This window comes from Pogona vitticeps, chromosome 5, assembly GCF_051106095.1.
Source record: "Pogona vitticeps strain Pit_001003342236 chromosome 5, PviZW2.1, whole genome shotgun sequence".
NCBI classification, from domain to species: domain Eukaryota; kingdom Metazoa; phylum Chordata; class Lepidosauria; order Squamata; family Agamidae; genus Pogona; species Pogona vitticeps.
Genome location: NC_135787.1, coordinates 193,640,125 through 193,659,367, shown reverse-complemented (window position 1 = coordinate 193,659,367; position 19,243 = coordinate 193,640,125). Strand labels below are relative to the sequence as shown.

The 19,243-nt window shown below is 47.6% G+C and overlaps 1 protein-coding gene across 2 annotated transcripts; it reads right to left on the bottom strand.

The window, feature by feature from the left end:
- Window positions 1-11,335: 11,335 nt before the first annotated feature.
- On the bottom strand, window positions 11,336-18,381 carry ERCC6L (ERCC excision repair 6 like, spindle assembly checkpoint helicase). Of its 2 annotated transcripts, none has more exons than XM_020812664.3 (3): window positions 18,170-18,381; window positions 15,171-15,288; window positions 11,336-14,225 (listed from the first exon to the last, which is right to left on the bottom strand). In XM_020812664.3, exon 3 carries the CDS (start codon window positions 14,195-14,197, stop codon window positions 12,098-12,100), a length of 2,100 nt encoding a protein of 699 aa, XP_020668323.3. In that variant the 5' UTR covers window positions 14,198-14,225; window positions 15,171-15,288; window positions 18,170-18,381; the 3' UTR covers window positions 11,336-12,097. The 2 variants fall into 2 exon arrangements, with proteins under 2 accessions (XP_020668323.3, XP_078250102.1); XM_078393976.1 differs by having other exon boundaries at window positions 15,171-15,266.
- Between the last annotated feature and the right edge of the window lie 862 nt (window positions 18,382-19,243).

Sequence of the window (19,243 nt, the reverse complement as noted above, 5' to 3'; positions counted from 1 at the left end):
ATACTTTTCTTCCCTCCACCTCCCTTCTTCCTTGTGTGTCGTTTGCGTGATTTTAGATAGTGTGGCCCTCAGCCTCCTGGCCCATCTGAAAAGTGGCTCTCGCCCCCCCCCCAAGATGGCTCCTTGCCGAACTTTTTCTGGCTGAATTTTGTGGGCATGCCTCTTTCTCCAGAGAAATGCAGGGGGGGGACCCCAGAGTCTAGTCGACTAGCCTGGAATAACCCTAAAACACAACGAGACGAGGTTTCTTCAGAAAATATGTGAAAAACAAACCGAACCCTCGAGGTTGTGGCTTAAGAATCAAAACACGCTGTTGTTGATGGGTCTTAGTGGTGCACCACAAAGTTGCATGTCCCAAAACCATTTGGGGTTCTGTTTGCATCTGTGTGCAAGCCCCGTGCGGGACGCTGAAGCCAAGCGGGGACTTCAAAGGGCCTCCCACCCATCATCCAATGCTCTGAAGGGCAGCCAAGAGGGTGATGGTTCGTTCTCCTCTTTTGGTTTTATTCCCACTTAAGACACACCGAAAATAAACAGTGTTTATGGTGCAAACTGTGTTGGGACAGCCAGTGGCTTCTTTGTTATGCCAGCTATAAACGAGGACAGGAAGGTGTCTTGTTGACTCCACAACTCGGGACGGGCGTCAGCGCATGGGGCACTTTTAAGCATCTGGCCAAGAACAGCCAGCATATGCTGTGTTCGCAGCCTAAAATAATAGGCTACTTTTGGCTGCATGAGCAGAAGTACAGTCTCCATTTCCTGCGAGGTGCTAGTCCCCCTCTATTCGGCAAGGGTGAGGCCTCACCTTGAGTCTTGTGTCCGGTTCTGGACTCCACACTTCAAGAAGGATGCTGATAAATTGGAACAAGTCCAGAGGAGGGCGACAAGGAGGACCAGGGGGCTGAAAACCGAGCCCTAGGAGGAAAGATGAAAAGAACTGGGCATGTTTAGCCTTGAGAAAAGAAGACAGAGGGGAGATGGTAGAACACTTTTCAGATATTTGAAAGGCTGTCCTACAGAGGAGGGGGAGGATCTGTTCTCGATCATCCCTGAGTGCAGGACATGCAACAATGCGCTCAAGTTAAAGGAAGCCTGATTTCGGTGGAATATCAGGAAAAACTTTCCAACTGTTAGAGCAGTACGACAGTGGAACCAGTGACCTGAAGAGGTGGCAACCGCTCCAATGCTGGAGAGGCACTCAAGAGCAAATGGGACCACCATTGGTCACTTCTGCTTTGATTTGGATTCCCACACTGGAAAGGCAGTTGGACTTGATGACCTTCCAGTTGGGCCTTCCGACTCCATGATTCTATGATTCCACGTTTCTTATAAAAAAAAAAACACCTCTAAGTAGTACTCCAGTACTCCTCCTATCCATAGCTTATATTTCCCTCCCTCCCAAAATGCAGCAAAGACTATACAACTGCATGCTGTCAGTTTTATGCGGTGTGTGGTTGTTTCAACAACACCGCATCACTGAGGAACCCTTGTTGGCCGTGCAATGGTTGGGCTGCGCAACACGATGCAGCGAGCGCCGCCTGTCTTCGGAGTGAGCTGGGGGACAGCACCAGGGAATCCCCATGAGTTCAAGGCTAGGAAAGGATTCTGAGTTAGACCCTGACCCAGTTTTGCTGCCGGTCAGAGTCTGGCAAAACTGGGCTAGAAGGAACAAGCACGTGACTCAGGTCAAGGCCGCTTCCCGTGTTCCTCGGTGCCCCTTCCTCCGGTGGCCCCGTGTCTTATTGAACACAAGACAGCCCTCAAATTATCCTTCATTTGGAGATTTTTCCAGCAGAACTTTAATTCAGAGGGTCGAGGATTAAACAGAATAAAAACCCGGCTCTCTGAAATTCCCTCTGAATAATTTGCAATGAAGAATTGGACCAAATGGACCCCCCCCCCCCCAAGGCCAGCAGAGGACAATCTTAAAACAGTACAATTTCACTCTCTCACACACACACTGCTGGTGCTTAATCAGTTGCATGCATCTTTTTCTGTACTAAAGTCACAGCTTTCAATCTCCTTCGGCTTTTGCAGTCATTTGTGGGTTCTTCTAGGTAGGAAAAAAATGACCGAACTGTCTGTTTAGTAAAACAGGAAGACATTTCCTTTCTCTTACCCCTGGGAGAGAAAGCAGAGGTTTGGACAAGCTTCGAAGACCATCAAAATTGCTTTGCAACTTGTGGAAGTAAAAACCATCCGCCAGAATAATGAAGTGGATTTCACCGTTTAAGGGAGCTCTGTAGGGATGGTCTCACTGTAATATCTGTTCGGTTCATCTCTGCCTACCAAATACCACAGGTACATTTTACACCAATCAGCGCCTATTTTTGTCCTCTGTGTGCGTGTGTGTACATCTGTGTGTGAGAGCAGCACACTCTAACCCTGACCCGAGACGTCCTTTTGGAGAAAGCCAATCCTCCATGGAAAACTTCTTGACGTTGGCAGTTTTGTACGCCAAGCACTACCACTGAACTCAGATGTTACTCCCCAAATTCTGGAACTCGCCGCCTTTACAACCCTACATGCTGCCTGGAGAGGGTGTGGCTAGGAGGGATGTTTCAGGGCTGGAGTGACTGTCAATCTCTCCAGCACCAACCAATAAATTCCTTCCCTGCCTGTGAACTCAGAGAGAGCCCCGCCTTTCTGCTCAGTGCCTCTTTCCCTTTCTAGTGTCTGTTGAAGTCGACGGCTGGAAGTAGTCACCTTTGTCCGTTGTTGTTTTATCCGTTCAACTGTAAGTAAATGAAAGGGTTTTAATTTTTTTTTCTCCTGTTAATGTCTCAGAGTGAGTCATTGAACATGTCAGTGTTAGATCCTGAGAAAACAGGTGGAGTCCTTTGGGGGGGGGACTTGAAGCTGTTTTGCTCTATGGATCTCCCCCTGCACTTCCTCTGGACAGCATGAGGGAATTAACCAAAAAATCCAAAGCTCTGCAACACAACCTCCACCAGTTTTTAGTGGACCAACACAGCAGGGCTCCTGGTTGTTAATCTCTCTAGGCAATGGCTTTGCCAAAAGGAGCAGGAGTGGATTGCTGACTCACGGAGAGCCTTCAACAATGCAGTCCTTCAACTCAGACAAATCCGATCATCCAAATCCTATCGTTAAGCAAACAGGCGAGCCCCAGGTGTGAGTCACGAGGGATGGGTGAATGAGACCTTGCCATCCATTCTTCCCCTTTTCCTCACGGGGTGTCTGCTTCTGAAAGTTTCGGATCCTATTATGTAAGGGGCTTACAGACTTCTCTGACTCAACTGCTGTGCGCAGCCTCGTTTACCAAGTGTCGTTGTTTGGGCTAATTATTATGATTATTATTTATTATTTCAAGAGTGCTCCTCTCTCTCTCTCACCTGGGCATGCTAACATGAGAGGGGTTGGGCTCCCACCTTCATCCTCCCCTGTTCGCCGTGTTGGCTGAGGATTAGCGGCGCTGTAGTCCACCGGCTCTGGAGAAGTTTGGAGACGGAGGGGTTTGAACAAGCCACACTAACAGAAGGTTCAACAGGGCATTTCCAGGAAAACGGGACAGGCACCTGCTAAATGGCGACAGGTAAAATGGAAGCCTGGCGTGCTTTGGGGTCCATGGGGTTGTGAAGAGTCGGACATGACTTAACGACTCAACAACACAAAAATTAGAAGCCTCCCCTTGCCTCCTGCGTTTGGCCATCGGCACGGCCTGGCTGGACTTGGGTGGACACACAGACACGCAGAAATCTTCTTTTTCAGAGAGGTTTCCAGCCCGAAGGGTAAGATGAAAGCGTTTTTGACTCCTCCCGTGTTTATTTTTAACCTTCCTGCGGAGTGGGGGAAAAGTTTCACCCATGATGACCCAACCGTCCTGCTGCTTTTGTTTATTATTCTTCGGTAGAGGGATTCCTGCGATTAGAGTCCAGGAAACACATTGCACGGAGATCTTATGACCTGGCGCGGGCGGCCACAATAGAAGAATACAGGTTAATGGGTGCATCGTGGAGAACACAGGCGAGACTGTGGTTGACCTCCCGGTGGGGAAGTTTATATAGGGTTCAATCGGCCAATCAGAAAGCAAGTGGATCAGCCAATCAGGGAACAGATGGCACGGGGGGGGTCGTCATCAAGACCTGAAACAGGAGAGAAATTTGGGTAGGTGGGTGGTATTCGATGGTCCCACCACCCCGATCAGCAACCAATATTTTCATGCGGAGCGCGGAAAAGTCACTCAGTGGACTACAGCTCCCATGATCCCCTACCCATCATGGCTGTAGGCCCTGTGAGTCTAAAAAACTAGAAGGCTTTACAAGTGGGGTGGGGAACCTCAGGCCCACAGACCCAGGACGGTCCACTGGGGTTCCCCACCTGGCAATGGGGGTTCGTTGTTGAGGACCAAGGGGGCACTGCCCCACATCAAAATCAAGGTACCCCCCATTCATGCCTACCAGCTCCCCACTAAAAGCAGGAGGCCTCTACACCAGTGTGTGTGGCTGATTGCTTCCCTAACGATTAATGAATTAAAAATACTTGTGACCCACCTTTCTCTTCAAAAGGACCCAAGGCAGCTTACACCATTAAGAGACAATATTAAAACTAACAACAGTGAGTATACTAATACTGAAAAGGATCAAAGGAATTCCATGCAAAAAGCAGAAGCAACCCTATAAACACATTCAAACCATTAAGGCACAACCATTCATTAAAAAAAATCTGCACTCAGGCAGGCAGTCATTAAGGCAAAGCCTGCCTGAAGAGAAAGGTCTCGGCTTGCTTGTGGAAGGACAGCAAAGAGGGGGCCAGGCTGGGCCTCCAGTGGGAGGGAGTTCCAGAGTCTAAAGGAGCAGCCACTGAGAAGGCCCCTCTCCTGTGTCCCCACCAAAATGCCCCTGTAAAGGTGGGTGGGACAGAGAGAGAGGCCCCCTCCTGATGATTTGAACACCCGGGCAGGCGACGCTGAACTTAAGATCGCTTGGGCCTAAGTCGTTTAAGGTTTTATAGGTTAGAACCAACATTTGTGGGTTGAGGTGACGAGCGACCGGTCATGGAAATAAAAATCTTGCATAGCAGGTTTTAATATCCTTTCATCCTTTGGATGGGACGCAGGCGGGGCTGGCTTCATCATCAAGCAAACTGAAGTGGCTGCCTTCGCCAACAGATTTCGGATATCAGGAAGGTGGCGAAGAGTTAACTCGAAGTGAGCCATTGTTTTAGAGGAGTTTTGGACTCCAACTCCCAGCATTCTCTGAGAATTCCCCCGGCAGAATTCTGGGAGTTCCCACCCGCAGACAGACATCCTTGCGGCCATCTTCATTTTCACTCACCTGGGCAAGGCCGGTCTTGGCCTTGGTTTCCTGTCCCAGGGAGGAAGCTGCTGCAATGCTTCCTGGGTGTCGTAGTCTTATTGCCATTTGGGCTCTATAGAGTTTGACTTCTGAAGAACCACAACTCCCAAGGAGCACTGGGGCATCTTCTGCCTAGGAAGCGTTTGGGGCAGGATACGAAGGCCTAGAGAAATTCAAGGCGTATGTTTGCGGATTCGATCTCTTCGAATTCTACCTAGGGAATTCTTGGAGAATCCAGGACGTTGGAGACCCTCCCTCAAGCCACCTGGGGTCCTTTTAAAGATAAAGCTGGGGTTAAAAAAAATTATTAAAAAATGAATTTAAAGGGCTACTCCTAATTTTTATCCATTTATTCTGCTACAATTGCATTTCCTACCTAGGTTGGTGGTTGTGAAACCTTCTGCCTCTAGTTCCAGAAATATATTTTGGGCATCCTCCACTCTGATTTTGGTATGTGTTTTTTGGGGGTGGGTGGGTGGGGAGGGTGTGCTTGTTGGTTTTCACCCCTCTCCTTTGGCTTCTCCTAGAACAGCCTTGGCAAACGAGAGCTGGAGAACAGATAAATCAATTATCTTCTCACCCTTCCCCATGCAAAACTAATTAGTGGGGCCGGCAGAGGGCCTTGAAGTTAGTACGTGCTTGCAAGGAAGCGCCAGAAGCCTCGTAAGAGAACGCTTAATGAAATTAGTGAGATGTGCTTTGCTTGGGAGAAAACGCAGAAGAGGCAGGACACGACACGAGGCTGAATGCATTGTGTTTCTCCATTCCCTTTGCTGGTCTATAAGACATCCCCGGTCAGTTCAGCTTTCCTGTGCCTTTCCGGTACTTATTTTGGACTACAACACCCATCCTCCCCAAAAGAACGGCTGGGGGAGGCAGACGTGATGGGTGTTGTAGTCCAAAGCATCAGGAAGGTGTGGGGAAGCTTCTTAATATTCACTGGTAGCCAGATGGGCCCTCCCCCACTTCCAAGAGGCAAACACTTACCAACCACAAGCTTTGATTGGAAATGTTTTTTGGCATCCTAGTTTTACGACAGATAAAATGAGCACCATAATATTTATCGTCCACCATCCAACCCGCTCTAACTTAGTTATCCTTTCCTGGGTTTTCCAGGGAGAGAGTGCTCAGACGTGGTTTCCCCCTCCCTCCTTCTGGAGGGGATCCCTGGGACTCTGTGCAGCTAGCCCAAGGCTACCCAGGCTGGCTCTACTCCCAGGAGGTCCAGTGGGGGAATCGAACTCCCAACCTCAACCACCAAGCTATTGAGCAACTACAAGGAGAGCAAAAATATCTAGGGAGCATGCAGATGTTGTTGGACTGCAACTTCTGTCAACCCGGACCACTTGCTAGGTAGCTGGGGCTGATGGGTCTCGGAGCCCCTAGGTTTCCATCCATAACATAGAAGCCAAAGTCACGATGTCCTTTAGCTGTGGTCTCACAGCTTAGTTGAAAGGGTCCTCCGGTCTTCTGGGAATTGCAGTGCGCAGGTTGGAACCACTGGCATACGGTAAGCCACTGATGCACAGTCAAATGCTGGCTTAAACTAGATTTTGGAGAAGTTTCTTTTCTGGCCAAACCACCTCCACCAACCAAGCTCACACAGCCCCTGACATAATGACTGGTTAGTTCTGGGAGACTTTTGGCATAGAAAAATTAACTTTTCCAAACTCTGAACCACAGCTTTAGGGATGTGCGCCGGTTCCGACGCTCTCAGAACGAAGAACGGAGTTATATCATTCATTTCCCACAGTGTAACAGCTGAGGAAGGGAACCAACACTGTTGTGAATCATATGCAAATATATTGAAATTTAATCAACTCAATTATCTTTATATGGGGTGACTACTATAACAGGGGGGACGAATGTCAATCAACTGGCATCAAGGGATGTTGAATTATTGCTCACAGAGAGAGACACCTGCATTACATTTCCCGAGTTTGTACCAGAGGGTCATAGGTGTCCACAATCAGCCTGTTCAAAACATTAACTTGTTTTTACACACCCAAAACACGCCGCACTCCATGTTTCCTCTAAGCCCTACGCCCAGCAGGAAGGTGCTGCTTTCCATGGGTGGAAAAAGTGAGGGCGGAGAGTGATGGCAAGAGTTTGTGTCGAGAACTTTCTTGAACAGCCAACATTTAGAAAACTTTCCGAGGTGTGCCACTAAAGTAGCCGGCCACGGCTGAGCCTTACGAACAGCCGCCCAGACAGATGTGCCAGCTTTGGTAAGTGGGGGAGAGAGGTAGCGATGTGAAAAGCACAAGAAGGTTGGAAATGGGAGTAACTCCCAAAAGGACTCATTAGCTCCGTGAGTGGGGAAATCCGTAGGTCAGGACTGTGGTTGTAAAGTTTAGATCCTAAGAGTCAGCCGGAAAGGAAAAGATCTCATAATCCCCTCAGAAATGGAGTTAGACCCTGATCACCTTGATTTACAGGCATGCAGAAGAAGAAAGATCAAGGAAGACGACCATAAAGAAGGCTGACCGCCGAAGAATTGATGCTTTTGAACTGTGGTGCTGGAGGAGGCTCTTGAGAGCCCCCTGGACTGCAAAGAGAACAAACCTATCCATTCTGAAGGAAATCAACCCCGAGTGCTCCCTGGAAGGGCAGATCCTGAAGCTGAGGTTCCAATACTTTGGCCATCTCATGAGAAGAGAAGACTCCCTGGAAAAGACTTTGATGTTGGGAAAGTGTGAAGGCAAGAGGAGAAGGGGACGACCGAGGATGAGATGGTTGGACAGTGTCATCGAAGCGACCAACATGATATTTGACCCAACTCCGAGAGGCAGTGGAAGACAGGAGGGCCTGGCGTGCTCCGGTCCATCGGGGTCACGAAGAGTCGGACACAACTTAACGGCTAAACAACAATATCTCCAGCCAGGGACATCCCACTTTTGGGATCAGAGGGGTTCTGTAGACTTTCTCAGCAAGGAACTCATTATCCAGCAGCTTAGTGGTGCACAGAAATCGGGGGGGGGGGGGAGCATATATTCATAATACCCAGCTTGGCTGTGTTTATATGGTAGCCACCGTCACTTGCCTTTGTTAGCTGAGCGTGACATTTCGTATCTTTCCCACCTTCCTCGTCTTTGCAATACTCATTTCAAAAGACTGGCCCGTGGGATCAAGCGAGGAGCCGAGGGGCTGTCCAGACATGGGGAGGTTCCGCATTTGAAACCAGGCGATGACCCAAGAAGTACCATCTAGGAAAACACGCATGGTTCTAGACACCCCCCCCCATTTGAATTAGAGGCAGGTTCGATTTATTCACAGGGTAAAATCCAGCTACTGCCGGGGATGGTGGACCTTCGGCACCCCCAGATGCCTTGGACTCCAACCCCCCGGTGCTAAAGAACAATGGGAGTTGTAGTCTAAAACATCTGGCGTGCCAGAGGCTTGCAGACCCTCGGCATCAACGGCCAGCCGGTAAACCCGTACTTATGGAAGTCCCGTGGACTGATTGGGTCTCCTCTAATGAGAGCAACAGAACTGGGTCCACGGGGGTTGGAATCTGCAACAGTTCCCGTTCTCAGCAGTATGGCTTCATATCTCTGTCATTATCAGAGGCCACAGTGCGCCTCTATATAACAGTTCCAGGGGAATATGGGTAGGGGGCATTATTGCCCTCGAGGCATGCCAGAGCCTTTGGTCGGCCCCCTTATGCAACCCCAACACGGGAGGAAGTCGGGGCTTTGTCTGATTCCAACGACTCCTGCTGTCAAGACACAACATCTCTGGTAGATATACAAATATGGAAGAAAATCAAAGCTTGGGGACATTTTACTCTTTTTGGATGCAAATCCCAGAATCCTCCAGGATTCTGTTGGAGTTTTTACAACCTCGCATGCTAGCTTTAGTAAGTATGGCTGGGAGGGATGTTTCTCGGTTGGGGTGCTGGTGAATCTATCCCACATTAAGCAGTCATTCCTTCCCTGCCTCTGAGTTCAAAGAGAGCCCCGCCTTTCTGCTCAGTGTCTCTTTCCCTCTCTAGAGTCTGTTGAAGTTGAAAACAGTCATGTTTGTCAGTTTGCTGTTTGATCTGCTCAACTGTAAGTAAACGAAAGGGTTTTAATTTTTTTTTTCTCCTACTAATGTCTTGGAGTGAGTTCTTGAAAATGTCAGTGCCAGATCCTAAGAAAAGGGGTGCAGTCCTTTGGGGGGGGGAGATTGGAAGCTATTTTGTGGATCCCTCCACCTGCACTTCCTCTGCACAGCACAAGGAACGTCCATTGTCGAAAGTCTGTTATCCATTTGCCGTCTGAAGTGTTCGCAACGGTAAGTCAAGAAAATGGTTTTTATTCTTTCAGTTACAAATGGTAAAAAGCGAGTTATTGAGACTGTAAGTGCCAGTTCATGAGAAAAGGGGGTGGTCTACAAAGGAGGGAACTTGAAGCTATTCTGCTTGTGAATCTCAGCAGTTCTGCTGGGCAGATAGTGGAATTGAATTTTAAAAAATATTCAGTGTTATCTGTGTGTGTGTGTGTGTGTGTGTGTGTGTGTGTGTGTGTTAGAGAAATAGGAAGGAATTTTCCCTTTCTGCCTTTTTATTCCTCCTGTGGGTAACTCTTTAGCCGGCTTCGGCTCCGAAATGGTTCCCTTTTGTTTTCCTTCCTGCCGGCCCGGCTGGGGCAGGGGTCCTGTGCCCTCCCCATTTGCCATATGCCCTTTACTCTCATGCTGAAATGTTTTATTATTTGCAAATCCCGTGCCTCTCTTGGAGAGACTTTCATCTTGTTTATTAGAATTTCCTGGCGCGCTCTTGGCCCATTGTTCCTTGCCGCTGGCCAAAAAAAAAAAAAGCAAAACACAGAGCTTGGGTAACTAATTCGTTATCAAATGGATTCTTCTGTCAAGGGCCTGGGGATGGGGGGGGGAAACGGGGCAGGAGGGTGTATTGTTTGCATCCCGCAGAAAAGATTCAGAGAGAGCCGCCCCCCCCATCAAAAGCAACATGGATGCTCTCCTACGTTGTCATTTCCCCATTTGTTTGGGCATCTGTTGCCAGGCAAGTTCCCTCATATATATCGTGTCTCCCCCAAAATAAGACAGGGTCTTATATTCATTTTTGCAAGGGTGGAGGGCGGGGGTCTCACTTAACTAGGGCTTATTTTGGGGGTAGAGCTTATATGACGAGCATCCTGAAAAATCAGACTAGGGCTTATTTTCAGGATAGGTCTTATTTTCGGGGAAACAGGGTAGTATCCTGCTCTTCCTCCAGTGGCCTGAAGGTGGCATAAATCCCTGCCCATTCACACAACAATCCTGTGCGGTAGGACAGGATAACAAACGGTGCCTGCCAAACTTCGTCCGGTGAGTTGCACGCCCGAGTGGGGATCTGAACTCTGAGTGATAGGCCCAGTGCTCTACCCACTAGGACCTCACTGATTCTTTTCTCTACCCAGGATCACTGACTCAAAAGAGGTCTTGGAAAAATTTTTTCCAAACAGGTTGGAATTGCCTTGGTTTTTGCATATAGTGGAGTGAGATTCTATAATTGCAGGCAACAAGCGGGGCCTCATATTTCACCCTGCAATCGTTTCTTTATTTTCTTCTTCTTTAACTTTCCCTGCAAGCAGAAAACTAGCAAGGAAAGATTTTTCTCCCTCCTCCCTGGGTGTGTGGTTTTTTTTAAAAATGAGATGGAGCATTTTAAAAAAAATTGTCAATATCATATCAGGAAATGGTATAGTTGAGGTTCTACAGCAGGAAGTCCCAACCTGGATTCACCCAGATGTTTTTGGACTGCAACTCCAAGAAATTCTGAGCAGCACAGCTGGTGGTGAAGGCTTCTGGGAATTGCAGTCCAAGGAACATCTGGGTGAATCCAGGTTGGGAACCACTAGTCTAGATTCTTCATGATTCAACCCCAATCACCCTCTGTGAGTGCATGGATCTCGAAGGATCAAATTAGACACTGGATCATACGCCCTTGGCAAAACCTCTCTCTCTCTCTCTCTCTCTCTCTCTAAGACAACCAGCTTCTAACAACATCGAAAATTAAAACCCTTAAGCCGATGTGAGCTTTTTAAATAGGAAAAAAAAACTTTACTAGTACAAGAAAGGACAGTAAAAAAACATGTTGACTTCGTACGAGTGCTTAGTTTTTCTCTAATCAAGTAAGGAAAAAGAGGCAGAAGTTCCTGAGAGCAATTATTTCTTCCTTCCTGAGTTTGCATCCATTGACTTCCTCCCTAAATGGAGAAAGATAAACATCAAACCATCGTGCTTAGTCATATGTCTAGCATAAGATCTTCCCCCACATCCAGTACAGTCTTTGGGGCAGGATTCTGCATCTGCCACACGTCTAACGTCATTTCTTTTGGCGAGCAGCGGCGATTTCGGGACGTTAGACCTTGAAGCACATAAGCAAGTGGTTGCTTAGAGCACTGGTTCTTAACCTTTGCTACTCAGATGTTTTTGGACTGCAACTCCCAGAAGCCTTCACCATCAGCTCTGCTCGCTGGGGTTTCTGGGAGTTGCAGTTCAAAAACATCTGAGTAACCCAAGGTTAAGAACCACTGGCTTAGAGGTTACTAGACCGACCGGCTGGTTACTACCAGACAGGAGTTGTGGGACAAAAATCAGTTTAGCTCCACTGGGAGAGGAGTCACTGGAGAAGGAGACGGAGAGAAAACTGCACCCATCCATCTTGGGCCGGGCAGGTATTATAAACAACTCTGACTTGAGAAGACAACATGGCCGTTGCGGTGCCAGGAATGGAGCTTGTGAATGCTTTCCGTTGTGTTGGATGCAACTTGGTTGGGAAGTAGACCGGAGATTCACGAAAAGCGAGGCTGCTGGTACTTGACATTTGTGAGCTGCGATTCTAGCTGGACCAATTCTTGAGCCTTCTGAACCCTGTGTTCGATGTACCGATGGGCCTCCTCATCTTCAGCTTGTTCCTCGTGACCCGTCTCACACGTGTACATGAGGTCGTGGTCGGAAATGCCGAACATCTCCAACGTGTGGAGATATGCAATGTGTTCGTCCAGCTGCGGATCAGAATTCCTCTGACGGGCGTGCAGAGACTGGAGCTGGATTTGAGTGGCTGAGCTTCTGGTCTCCTCCAGCGTGAAAAGCTCTCTTAATTCCTGCTTGGTGAAGTACCGATACGGGTTTTTCTTGTCTCCGGTGCTTTGGCGTATCAACGAATCTTTGAAGACTTGACGCCTGTAGATCTTCTCTTCTACCGTCCCGCAGGTGATCAGCCGGTAGATCACGACGTTCTCCTTTTGGCCAATCCGGTACGCTCGGTCTACGGCTTGCGCATCCGTAGCAGGATTCCAGCTGGGGTCAAAGATCACCACGCGGGTGGCTGCCGTCAACGTGAGTCCCACGCCCCCGACCTGAGTCGTGAGGAGAAAGACCGAGTAGCCTTTGTCCTTCTGGAAATCTCCAACCCTGCTCTCCCGTTCTGCTAAACAAGTCACTGTCCCATCAATGCGCATCAGCTTAAAGTGCCGTTGAGTCAAGATGTGCTCAATTATATCCAGCATTTTTCTCGACTGGGAGAACACGAGCGTCTGATGGCCTTCTTCCTGCAGCTTCTCCAGCAACGCTATGAGGAACGTTAGCTTTCCTGATTCCTCAATCAGAGTCTTGTAGGAGACTTTCTTGATTTCTCGGAACATGTCCGAATCCGTTCCTTCTCCCTCCTCGGTCTGCTCGGAATAATCCGAAACCTCCAAGCCAAGCTGGATGCAAGCTTGAGCCGATAAGAGCCTGGGGTGATCGCAGAGTTTCTTCAACACGGTCAGCTCGGCCAACGGAGAACGGTTTGTCATCAACAGCGCTTTAATATGATCCAAAGAGAGGAAGCTTCTGTAGATCTCTTCCTGCATGGGCGCCAAGTAAACCCATACGATTAAGTCATTTTTTCTCGGAAGAGAAGGCATTTCTAGGGCAACATAGCCTCTGTCCATGCCAGGTGGGCAACTGGCTCTTTTGGATTTCAGCTTCAGTATTTCATCTTTACTTCGCCGCAAGAAATACGGCTGTATGATACTCATCAGGTTCTCCGAGATCTTAAGCCCCAGAGCCTTCTCTCCTGGAGTGGCGTCCTTCTCTCGTGCTTTCGTGATGGGATTCTCGTATTCCATCCGGAAAGTTTTGGCCGTGCCAAGCAAGGCTCCTTGACAGGCAAAATCGAAGAGGGCCCAAAGCTCCCGTAGGTTATTCTGCACGGGGGTCCCCGTAAGAAGGATGCGATTTTTAGCAGGGATGGCATAGACAGATTTTGTTGTTTTTGCTGACGGCGTTTTTATTTTATGGGCTTCGTCCAGGACGATGTAGTCCCACACGAACCTCTGCTGGTCCAATCTCCCGAGCTGCTCCCAGTTGGCGAGGACCATCTGATACGACGTGAGCAAGACCCCGTTTTTCCTCTGGACTCGCTCGAGATTTTGGCCGCGCTCTTTCTTGCTGGTCCCGTGGAAGACCTTCACCCGGATTCCCGGGGCCCACTTGAGAAACTCCTGCATCCAGTTGTTCACCAGAGTAACGGGCATGATCAGCAGAACCGACTGAATGAGATCGGCATCAAACATTCCTGAAAGAAAAGCAATGATCTGGATGGTCTTGCCCAGACCCATGTCGTCCGCCAGAATGCCGCCCCTCCGACTCAGACGGTAGAGGCTGTAGAGGAAGGCAACACCCTCCTTCTGATGCTCAAAAAGCTTGTCGTGCAGTTCTCTGTAGATCATCAACCCGCTCTGGCACACGTTCACATATTCGTCACCTTCTTCAGCTGCTTCTTCCTCCAAGCCCAAAGTCACCAGCTTCTCCTCTACGGCTCTGACGCAACCCTCCAGGTTTTTGCTAGGCTGGATTTCATAGTTTTGCCCACGGCCGTTGAGAGAACCTTCCACCTTTCTATCCATGGCCTCTTGTCCCGTTTGGGGCAGGTCTCTGGAAAACACAACGTCCCCATGGGATCATTTAGAAAAAGGTCAAAAACTGGATTTTTTTCAAGTCATTTTCAAATAGAAGCAAGAACGAGGCACCGCCAAGCAACATCTAACTGAATACGACACCACAAGATTCAAGGCTGAGAGTCACAGGAAAGAAATAAAAGGACGGGATGAGACATAAAAGTGAGTGTAACTAGGATAGCATGCGCTTAGACCATCTCAACAGCAGAGATTAATAAAAATAATGGTAATAATAATGTGCCATCGAGTCAGTACTGACTTATGGCAACACCTTTCAGGGTTTCAAGGTAGAGAATATTCTCTGTGGGATCAGTATCTGCTGAGTCACTTATCCACAGTCTGAAAATATTAAAAGAAAAATCCTAGAAATAGATATCTCTAAATATGAAGTTACCAGAAATGGCCACTAGAGGGAGGCATAGGCCATGCTACAGTATATGGATAGCATCATGTTTCCATGATGCCATTATCAGAACTGGCCACTAGAGGGAGGCATAGACCATGCTATATGGATAGCATTTGCTAGAGAAAAATATTTCCAGGATGTCATTATCAGAATGGACCACTAGAGGGAGGCATAGACCATGCTATATGGATAGCATTGGCTATTATAATAGCGTTCACTATAATCTGCATTTTTCAGCATCTACAGGGAACTTGGAACTGATCCCCTGCAGATATGGGGTCCCTACTGCACCCCGAAACAGTTTCCCATCCCCTCCTTCGGGGGACGTTCTGGGACTGACGGGTTATCCTTAATTTTAGGAACTCAACTTGCAGATGGCTTTTGATGGAGCAAAATTATCAGGGCCATATCTAGGGCAGGGGGGCAGTGGAGGCTACACCAAATCTATTGGCAAATCTACCAGTGAGTTGAAGGGATAAATAAACACCGATACCTCCCCACCCTAAGCAAACTCACCTCTGATACGGCTCCCTCTTCTGAAGGCTCTGGGCTTTTGCCAGGACTACCGTTACCACGTTGCCGTTGAGGTCCCACAGATCACGTTGAGCAACCCTGCAACAGGGAGCGGGTGAACCTGAACCACGACAGAATGGAAGATACTCCTAAGTTTCAGACAGGAGAAATTGTAAAGTTTACCGTTTTAAATGAGTTGGAGGCAGACCTTTGAAGTAACTAATTACAACTAACTAAAATGTAACTACGGATTTTACTTTCTTGGGCTCCGTGATCACTGCAGGTGGAGACAGCAACCACGAAATTAAAAGACGCCTGCTTCTTGGGAGGAAAGCGATGACAAACCTTGAGAGCATCTTAAAAAGCAAAGACATCACCTTGCCGACAAAGGTCCACATAGTCAAAGGTATGGTTTTTCCAGTAGTGATGTATGGAAGTGAGAGCTGGACCATAAAGAAAGCTGAGCGCCAAAGAATTGTGGTGCTGGAGGAGACTCTTGAGTGTCCCCTGGACTGCAAGAAGAACAAACTTATCTATTCTGAAGGAAATAAACGCTGAGTGCTCACTGGAAGGACAGATCCTGAAGCTGAGGCTCCAATACTTAGGCCATCTCATGAGAAGAGAAGACTCCTTGGAAAAAGACCCTGATGTTGGGAAGGTGTGAAGGCAAGAGGAGAAGGGGACGAGAGAGGACGAGATGGCTGGACAGGGTCATTGAATTGACCAACGTGAATTTGACCCAACTCCGGGAGACAGTGGAAGATAGGAGGGCCTGGTGTGCTCTTGTCCATGGGGTCACCAAGAGTCCGACACGACTAAACGATTAAACAACAACAAAATGTAACTAGTTGCTTTTTTTAAACAATATAATTAGTAGTTATTGTGTTACTTTTTAGAGGGAACAATGTAACACATTTAAAAAACTATCTAGGTATAATAAACAACACACAGGTAACTTAGGGGGCGTTTTAAGATATTTTGGCAAGAATTTTCCAGGCATCATAGCATTCTCTTATCCATCCTAAATGGCACAGGACGTCTGTCTTCTACCTCAGTGGTTCTTAACGTGGGCGATAATGCCCCCCAGGGGGCGATTTCATTTTTCAGGGGGGCAGTAGAACGAAAAGGGGCGGTGTGGGGGCGCTGGAGCAGAAGGGGGGCGGTAGGGGGGCGCTGGAGCAAGCCAAACCTGTGAAGATGGCTGCAGCCTTTTTACAGTGTGCATGAATATATATTTTCCTCCAATCTTAATTTAGTTTCAGAGTTTTTGTCTTGAAATTTTTAGTTCCTGCATTGCGGTTTGTTTTTATGCCCTTTTTATACTGTATTTCTTTTTGCGTCTTAAAATTCGCTTGCAACTAAATTATTAAATGTTACTTTTTGGGGGCATTTCATTTTCTTGGAATTGAATTTTGTTTTCAGGGGTCATTGGATTTAAGTGTCTTAAATAAATAAATAAATAAATAAATAAATAAATAAATAAATAAATAAATAAATAAATAAATAAATAAATAACATCACCATCGGGAGGGGGGCGATGATAACTTCCTCAATGGCTCAAGGGGGCGTTTCTTTCAAAAAAGTTAAGAACCACTGTTCTACCTTTCTGTAACTATTTCCAAGGTGCAATATCAGAACTGGCCACTAGAAGGAACCACCGAGTCTTTTCCCTGCAGCTTTCTGGCCTGTGGGCAAGACTACTGCCAATCCAGCATAGGAGTGACCCTAGTGATAGTGATAACTAGGCTGCTGAGAAGTAATGAATAATGGAACAAGTTACTTTTAAAATGTAACATTCCAAGCTCTGACAGAGGATGGGCTGAGGAGAAAGAGAGCACAAAGTACAGTCAGATCCATGTGGCAAATATTTTACCACCTATACATCATTTATCTCAAAGGCAGTGCGGTACAATAGCTAGAGTAACAGGCTAAGGCAATCTGGGTTTATAATCAGTGTCTTTCACAGGTTACCGAGGGAATAAAGTTGGAAGCTAGAGGAAAAAAGGAGGCATATCGTCTTGAAATCCTTACAGAAAATGTGGGTTGGAAAGCATCAATAACAGCAAATAAAAATGCCTCGCTCCTAGGGATGCTCTACAAACAAATGTTCTTTTATCCCACACAAATTTCATAAGGCAGAGGCAAACTCTAAAAAGCTTCCGAAATGAGGGTGAAAGCATTTCCCAGAAACGAGAGTCGAGAGTTTAATAGCCCTTAGAAAGAACAGGAAACACCAAGAGACCCGACTCCCATTTCGAGCAGCCTTTGGCAGGGTTTCAGAAAAATAACTGCCCAAGATTATCTAGCATAAAGCAGAGGGTTGAGATAGATGACCCCTGAGGAACCCCCTCCGACTTTGTGATTCTATGAAATTCAGTCCCCAAGTCACAGTGTTCAATCTTAATTTTGAAGAAGCTCAGGCAGTGGCTGGGGGTCAGCTGCTCCCCTTTGGGGGAGCGTCAGACCCACCTCCTGCAATGATAGTGACCGATTTGTTTGCTTTACTTAATTTACAATGTTTTCACCCCTGCTTTCTCCTTTTAAAAAAGGACCCAGCGCCGCTTACCTCATTAAAAGACAATATTTAAAGCTGAAAGCATTAAGTACACAAAAACTAGAAAAAGTCAAATACCGCACTGCAACATGGTAAACAAAAGCAAGACTAAAATCATATTCGAAGCAGTAAAGGCAAAACCATCCATTTAAAAAAACCCTACTTGGGCACCCAGTCATTCAGGGAAAGCTTGCCTGAAGAGAAAGCTCTTTCCCTGCTTGCAGAAGAACAACCAAGATGGAGGTCGGCCTCACCTCCAGTGGCAGGGAGTTCCAGAGTCTAAAGGAGCAGCCACTGAGAAGGCCTATTTCAATACCTCTAAAGAAAATACCTTAATGCACTTTCAGCCCTAGAAAACTATCAATATAAATATTTTTCTCATCCACCAGAGGAAGTTTGGACCGTTATACTTGGGGCCCGCTGCTTTATCCGACCCCGTAAAACATACCGGCAGGTGATCTCTGACGTCTGTTGGATGCCAAAAGAACTAGGTTGCTTTTCCTTAGCACAAATACAAAACGATTCAAGAGTAAACACAGAAGAAAAAGGTATATATACCACTCTCTCTATAAATATATATACTGAGAGCCACCCAAAACCTGTGTGCCGGTTCAGCTCCTACTAAATTTTTACAGCTTTTTTGCATCGCTCCCACATCCCCAAGGGAGGCGGGCACAGAAAACTGTGCACCAGATTGACACTCTTCTGGCCCAATCAAAAACTGAAGAAAAGCAGGCAAGAGGATATTCAATGAGTCGATCAGCCAAGCAAGCAAAGGGGAAGGCAGCCTAGTGAGTGCAGCTTGCACCACTTTTAACTGTGCCGGCTCTATCTCCTAAGGAATTCTGGGATTTGTAGTTAAGCCATGTCTTTAGATTTCTTTGCTGGGTTGCCTCCATGGTCAAGTCCATGAGAGTTCCAGTGGCTCTGGCAGAAGGAGTCATTCAATGGTGTCCCTTTTGATATTCTCTCTTCTGCAGAGCTATGAAAGATGATGGAACCCAAGACCTCAGGAAGCGGAATGGGCGTTCCGGCTCTGGAGGCATCCAAGGGAAAACGGGACGACCCTCGGTCAGATCTGCTTTGATCTGAGATTCCTGCCTTGAGCAGCGGGGTTCGGCTAGATGACCTTACAGACCCCCTTCCAACTCTATGATTCTATGATTGTTCTAAAGCAAAGCCTTAGTCCTGAGGGGAGGTTGGTCAAGAGAGTTTGTGAAGGCAAAAATAAACGTGAGCCCTAACCACCCTTTCCCCTGCTGTGTCGGGACATCTTTGAAGCAAGGTTGAAGCAAGCGGTCGTGGAATTGCACCTAATGGCAAAAATGAGGGATTTACGGGTGACAAGATGCAGAGGTAGCCGGATAACTCAACGCTTTAGGTCCCCGGGCTGTGGAGCCGGAGGTTGGGAGTTCGATTCCCCCCCACGGTGCCTCCTTGGAGAAGAGCCAGCCTAGGTGGCCTTGGGCCAGCTGCACACAGTCCCAGGGCAAACCCCCCCCCCAAAAGAAGGGAATGGGAA

Coding starts and splice junctions, on each gene's coding strand:
- ERCC6L (XM_020812664.3), bottom strand. CDS start 14,197: ATGGATAGAAAGGTGGAAGGTTCTCTCAACGGCCGTGGGCAAAACTAT.